This window comes from Melitaea cinxia, chromosome 10 (assembly GCF_905220565.1).
Source record: "Melitaea cinxia chromosome 10, ilMelCinx1.1, whole genome shotgun sequence".
Classification (NCBI taxonomy): Eukaryota; Metazoa; Arthropoda; class Insecta; order Lepidoptera; family Nymphalidae; genus Melitaea; species Melitaea cinxia.
The window spans coordinates 1,811,776-1,818,008 of NC_059403.1; the positions used below are offsets into that span (position 1 = coordinate 1,811,776).

The following is a 6,233-nucleotide window of genomic DNA, read 5'->3' on the forward strand; positions in this document are numbered from 1 at the left end:
CACTTTCTGGCCCGTATGTCTATTTCATACTGTTGCCCTCTCTCTCTCTCTCGTGCCTGTTGCCATCTCCTGTTTTCTCGCATACATTCGTCTTACTCTTACATTATTTTTACAATATAGCTTAATGTCTAAGATACAATTTACTTATATCTATGTATCTTACGTACTACTTAATACTTTATTTTATTAGCCTACTTATTACTAACAAAAACAATCAATTGTGACGTAAGCCGTCCGTAACATTCTCCCCCCGGCGTAGACTCTTCGCAGCCTCTCCCCTCAGCAGGACGGCGATCTTCGTTGCAGGTCTCCGGAACACACCTCCTTTGGTTCGCACGTCGGCCGCTCGGACGACGCCGTCTGGTCCCGGATACACTCGTACGATGATCCCCCTGGGCCATGTGTTGCGTGGCAGCGTGCCGTCGACGATCATGACGAGGTCGTTCGGCTGCAGCTGCGGTCCCTCCGTCCTCGATTGCCCTCTTGGTATGAGTGTCGGCAGGTACTCCCTGAGCCATCGTCTCCAGAACTGGTCCGCCATCGCCTGTGATCGCCGCCATGTGCTGCGATCCGCTTCGGTACACGGCCCCGTCCTAGGCAGGCCTGTCGACGACCCCATTAAGAAGTGATTTGGAGTTAAGGCTTCTTCTTCTTCGTAGTCTACTGGAACGTGCGTCAGCGGCCTCGCATTTATGCTGTACTCTGCTTCCGTGAGTAGTGTCTGAAGCACTTCCTCCTTCGGAGATTTCTCCTTCAGCGTTGTACTGAGCGCCGCTTTAACAGAGCGCACCAATCGTTCCCATGCGCCTCCCATGTGTGGCGCCCCCGGTGGTATGAATCGCCATTCTGTCTCATATTGTAGACAGTAGTTCCGGAGCTCGGGGATCCATTTTCGATAACAATCTCGCAGCTCGACGTCGGCGCCTCGGAAATTCGTGGCGTTGTCGGAGTAAATAACTCGCGGCCAGCCCCTTCTGGCGGCCATTCGTCGCAACGCCATTATTGCCGAGTCCGTTGATAGAGACGGTACGATCTCTAGGTGCACTGCTCGCGTTGTTAGGCATGTGAACAGTGCACACCATCTCTTCTCGTGCCTCCTTCCAATGGTTACCGTCAAGGGACCGAAGTAGTCCACACCACAGTATGTAAATGCGCGGTGCCCCGGATCAATTCGTTCCGCAGGTAGGTCTCCCTTCGGTGGACGCCTAGGCGTCGCTTTGTACACCCGACAGAACTGACAGCCCTTTGCTATCTTTCTTACTGTCGGTCGCAGGCGAAATATAACGAACCGTTGGCGTAGGTCATTTACTACGCGCTCGTTATTCGCGTGCCCGGCGTTCCGATGTCCGTTGTCTATCAGTAACCTTGTGAAAGAGTGCCCGCCGTCTAATATCACTGGTCGGTTGGAGTGTGTTGTTACCGTTGACGCTCCAATGCGTCCTCTCGCTTTTAATATGCCGTCTTCTATATCCGGGTCCAACTTCGTAAGCTTGCTGTTTTTACGAAGCGGCTGTTTTGTTTTTAACCTGTTTAACTCATCGCCGAATGACTCCTTTTGAGATTGTCGTATCCACCTCGCTTCGGCGTCTTTCATGTGCGCTACTTGCAATGGGATGTCTCTCTGTTTTTCTTTGAGCCTTTCGATGAATAATCGTACCATGGCCGTGGCTCTTATTAGCCTCTTATACGATGAGAACCGGCTGATGTCGGGTAGCGTGACGTCATCGCTAGTACTCCCTTCTGACGTACTGTACACTACTTCGTCGCATCGCTCGCCGTCCGGTATCATTGTAGGCCACTCTTCCTCAGGCGTTCTCAAAAACGAAGGTCCATTGAACCAGCGGTCCGTTCTGCTTATCCGTCTGGTTCCAATGCGCGTAGCGTCGTCTGCTACGTTGTCGTCTGTTGATATCCATCGCCAGTCGTCTCTATGTGATAACTCAGCGATTTCAGCAAGCCTGTGTGCCACGAACGGTGTGTACTTCTTGTCTTCGTTTCGGATCCAATGAAGCACCGTTTTGGAGTCGGTCCAGTAAACCACCTTGCTCGGTTTCCATGTGTGTTCTTTAACTATCACATTGGCCATCCGAGCTCCAATAACCGCCGCCTGTAGTTCTAGCCGCGGTATTGTTAACAGCTTTAACGGCGCCACCTTTGCTTTTCCCATGACATGCGCTACTTCTATGGCGCCGTCCTCGTGATGGATCCTCCAGTAGGCTATCGTCGCAAAGGCTTGTTCACTAGCGTCGTTGAACACGTGCAACTGTAGATCTGACCCCGGTGCTATCTCCATACTGTAGCATCGCGGCAGAGCCAGGGCGGAGATATCTTCTAGACCGGTTACCCACTGCTGGAACTCTTCAGCATCGTCGCTTGGGAGCTCTTCGTCCCATTGCACCTTCTTCAGCCACAGCCTTTGTAGGATTATCTTCCCTACCACGGTGTACTGGCTGATGAGTCCTAGCGGATCGTAGATAGACATGACGGCGCTTAGTGCCTCCCGCTTTGTCGGCACTCTACGTTGAGTTTTAACGGCTTCCGGGACTCTTTTGATGTCCGTGTTGAAGCCGACAGTGTCCTCTCTCGGGTTCCATCTGAGCCCGAGAGTCTTCTCCATTTGGTGCGCCGTTAGTCGGACGTCTGAGTTCTTTGACCGCTTAACCTCCGGTATACTCTCGAGCACCTTTGTGCTGTTCGAGTTCCATCCCCGGAGGTTAAAGTTAGCCCTTTCATGTATTCGCATGACGTCCCGTATCGTTTCGATCGCTTTGTTTTCGTCGTCGAAGCTGTCTAAGTAGTCATCCATGTAGTGTTTCTCCTTTATGGCTCGCGCTGGCTCGGGGTACTCGTCTTCAAATTTGGAAGCGTTGTAGTTCCTCACGCTGTGAGCGAGAAACGGTGAACACGACGCTCCGAATATCATTGACGTCATTTTAAATGTGCGCGGTTTTTCATTGGGACCGTCTCGCCACAGGAACATCTGTGCCGGTTGATCTTCGGGGCGGATCTTCACTCGTAGGAACATTTCCTCGATGTCCGCCGTGACCGCGATCTTCTTCTCGCGGAACCCGAATAATATACGGGTCAACGATGCTAACAAATCCGGTCCCTCCAGAAGGCAGTCGTTCAAGCTCACGCCGTCCACTCTGGCCGCTGCGTCGAACACCATCCGTACCCGTTCTGGCTTGTTTATGTTGACGACGGCGAAGTGCGGCAGGTACCACTTGACGCTGCTTGCTTGTTCGCTACCGTCGCATTCCTCTGCGTAGCCCTTACCGATGAGATTCGCGACTTGCTTCCCGTATTCCCTTTTGAATGCGGGCTCTTTGCTCATTTTCTTTTCGAGCGTGCGAAGTCTCTTGAGCGCGTATTCGTAGCTGTCGGGTAGTACCAGGTTGTCGGTTTTCCATGGTAACCCGACCTCGAACTGATCGCCTTTTCGTTTGACCGTCTCCTTTAGGATCCGTTCCGCTCTCTTGTCGTTCTCACTGATTCGAGTTTTACTCGTTATTCCCAGTGAATCGACGTCGAAGTGTTTCTCGACGAGCCTTTGCAGCTGCAAATCTCTAGCTGGGGTGAACACGTGGAGCACAGATTCTTCTTTCTGCATTATAATCCTTTCGGGCACTGAACCGTGGATCACCCATCCCAGCATGGTTCTCGATGCGGCTGGTTCGTTGTGTTTACCGGTACGCAGTTGTCTCGACACAATCAGGTGCCAGTTGTCAGCACCGATCAACATCCGAGGCTTGACGTCTTCGTTGACGGTGTGTCTCACGATGCCTCGTAGATGTTTATATCGAGTCAAATTATCCGGTACTCGCTGCCGACACAGCTGCAACCCTTTGACCGTTCTTGCTGTAATCTCGTGTTTCACATCCTCATGTACGCCTTGGATGTGGAACTTCACTGTTGCGCTGCTCACTCGTCGATCTTCATTGATACCTTTAAGCTTGAGCGGCTTCTTCGGACCCCCTTTGACGATCTCGTATGCCAGGTCTTCGTCGATCAACGTTACTGTAGACCCTTCGTCGAGGAGCGCGTCCGTGATGACCTCCCCCCGTACACCACTTAATTTTACCTTGCAGGTCTTCAGTAACACAGTTCCTGGCATTGACTTTGTTGCGACATTCATTACTGTCGCCGGTGTGCTCTGTTCTGCACACGGTTCTTCCTCTTTAGGAACAATTTCTGCTTTTTTGTGCAAAATGGCGTGGTGTGGCATCTTGCATCCATCGACTCCGCAGAGTTTTACCTGGCATGTGGCTCTGCTATGTTTCCGCTTCATACATCTGAAGCATAGCCGCTGTTCCTTAGCCCACTTCCACACTTCATTCGTAGTAAGTTTCTTTAGCTGCGGACACAACGGGGTATAGTGACTCGTCGACTTGCATCGGAAGCACATGACTGATTGCTCTTCACGCGTTGCTTCACTAGTAGTAAATACCCTTTCTTTAACCACGGTCCTCTTCGTTGTTGGTCGCTCCCTTCTGAGAAACCCTGAAGCGCCGTGTCTACCGGTGTGCGTGAAACGTAGCAGCTTGTCTGCTTCCGCCATCAAAAACTCGGCGAGCACCGTTATCTCGTTGTCACAGGCGATTCTCTCTTCATTCACCGCCGCGTGTTCCGCCCATTTGCTTATTAAATGCGGGCTAAGCTTCTCCATGACGTCCCTTATTAATAGCGGATTCTGGAGATAACCTCTTTTGTCTACACTCTTCATTGTGTAGACGATGTTCTGGAGCTTGACGGCTAACTCGTTCAATTCCCCGCTGGAGCTGCCGACCCTCGGAAGTCTCTTTAGATCTTCCATCGCCTTATCTACGATGTATTCGGGCCGGCCATACTTCATTTCCAGCGTCTTCATAATAAGATCCGGGTGAGTTGCCGTGTATAGCTGAGAGAGCACTATCTCTCTTGCTTCCCCTCGGAGGCTATTTCTTAGTCGGAGAAGATTCTCTGTTGCGCTGAACTTATACAGTCGCGTCGAATCCTCCATAGCTGCCTTGAAGGGAAGCCACTCCATGATGCTACCGTTGAATGGCGGGAGGTCTGACGTCTGTCGCGGTGGCGGTCTGGAATGGATCATTTTCTCTAACACGTTTGCGAGCTGTTCGATCCCTTCCCCTCTTTGTTGCATCCGCTCCTCCCCCCGCACTTCCGTTGCGAGGGGAGGTTGTACGTCTGACTCCTGTGGTTGGTTGGTAGCTTGACTCCTATCGATCCATTCGCAGACTATTTCATTTTCGTCTATGGTCGCCGCTTCATCCGCTTCTATCGCCGAGATGTTCGCTTCTAATCGCCTTTTGATTAGATTTTTCTGTATGTTCAGGCGCCTTTCTTCGAGCTCCGCTAGTTGCTTTTCAGCCTCGTACTCGGCCAATCTAATGCGGGCTATAGCGCTGTTTGTCGACCGCCGAGAGCGCACAGTACCTGTAGGCGATGGAGGCCTACAAGACTGTGTCGTCTCTGTCCGCTGTGACGTCGACGGTTGTGCGCTATCTCCTTCTAGCGGGGCGAGGGGCGCCGGGGGTGCCATAGAAATTCGCACTAGCGATTTTTCTATTGCTCTTCCTTGTGATATTGTTTCTACGCCTGTTGATGGTGATCTCGGAGATTCTTCGTGGATCTGTTGAAAGGTGGCAGAATTTGCTTGTAAGGCGCGTTCCGATTCACCGATTCCCGATTCTGATCTGTTCTTGCGGCTTCTTGTGTAATTTGCCATGACGCTGATTTTTTCTTTTTTCTGTATCCGACGTTCGAAGGACCAAACACTATTAAGTATGGCGAAGCACCACACTTCTTATCCGATTTTCGAAGGACCAAACACTGTTGAGGTTGCAAAGCTTCTTAATTAAACTTCAATTGTTTCCTCGGTTCTTATTTCTTTATTTCTTCCTTGTTCTTGTTTCTTGTTTGAGTGCGGCGAATGTTCGTTAGAGAGTGACTGGCTGTTGCTGGGAAACGCGTTATATAGCGTTTCCCACACCCTGGTAACAGCCGCATAACGGGAGATGGCTAGTACTTTTCCCGCGCCTTTGCAACGGGCCAATGGCGGTAGGTCTTGGTCACGCCATTTGCGTTGACCAATCACAGACCTGCTTCTAGGAGAGTGGGCAACATAACGGTACATGTTGGCGTCAAGTACCAACCTAATCGGACGGTCAATAACGGTAGATCTTGGCCCCGCCCTTTGCGGAGTACCAATCTAACGGACCCGTTTGATAACGGTA

The 6,233-nt window shown here is 51.3% G+C and overlaps 1 protein-coding gene across 1 annotated transcript; it reads right to left on the reverse strand.

Annotated features, from left to right (window-relative positions):
• Positions 1–214: 214 nt before the first annotated feature.
• On the reverse strand, positions 215–5,725 carry LOC123657155. Its single transcript, XM_045592733.1, has one exon. The coding sequence runs from the start codon at positions 5,723–5,725 to the stop codon at positions 215–217; it is 5,511 nt and encodes a 1,836-aa protein (XP_045448689.1).
• Positions 5,726–6,233: the final 508 nt, after the last annotated feature.

Excerpts from the sequence above, each read along its gene's own strand:
- LOC123657155 (XM_045592733.1), bottom strand. The coding sequence starts at position 5,725 with ATGGCAAATTACACAAGAAGCCGCAAGAACAGATCAGAATCGGGAATC.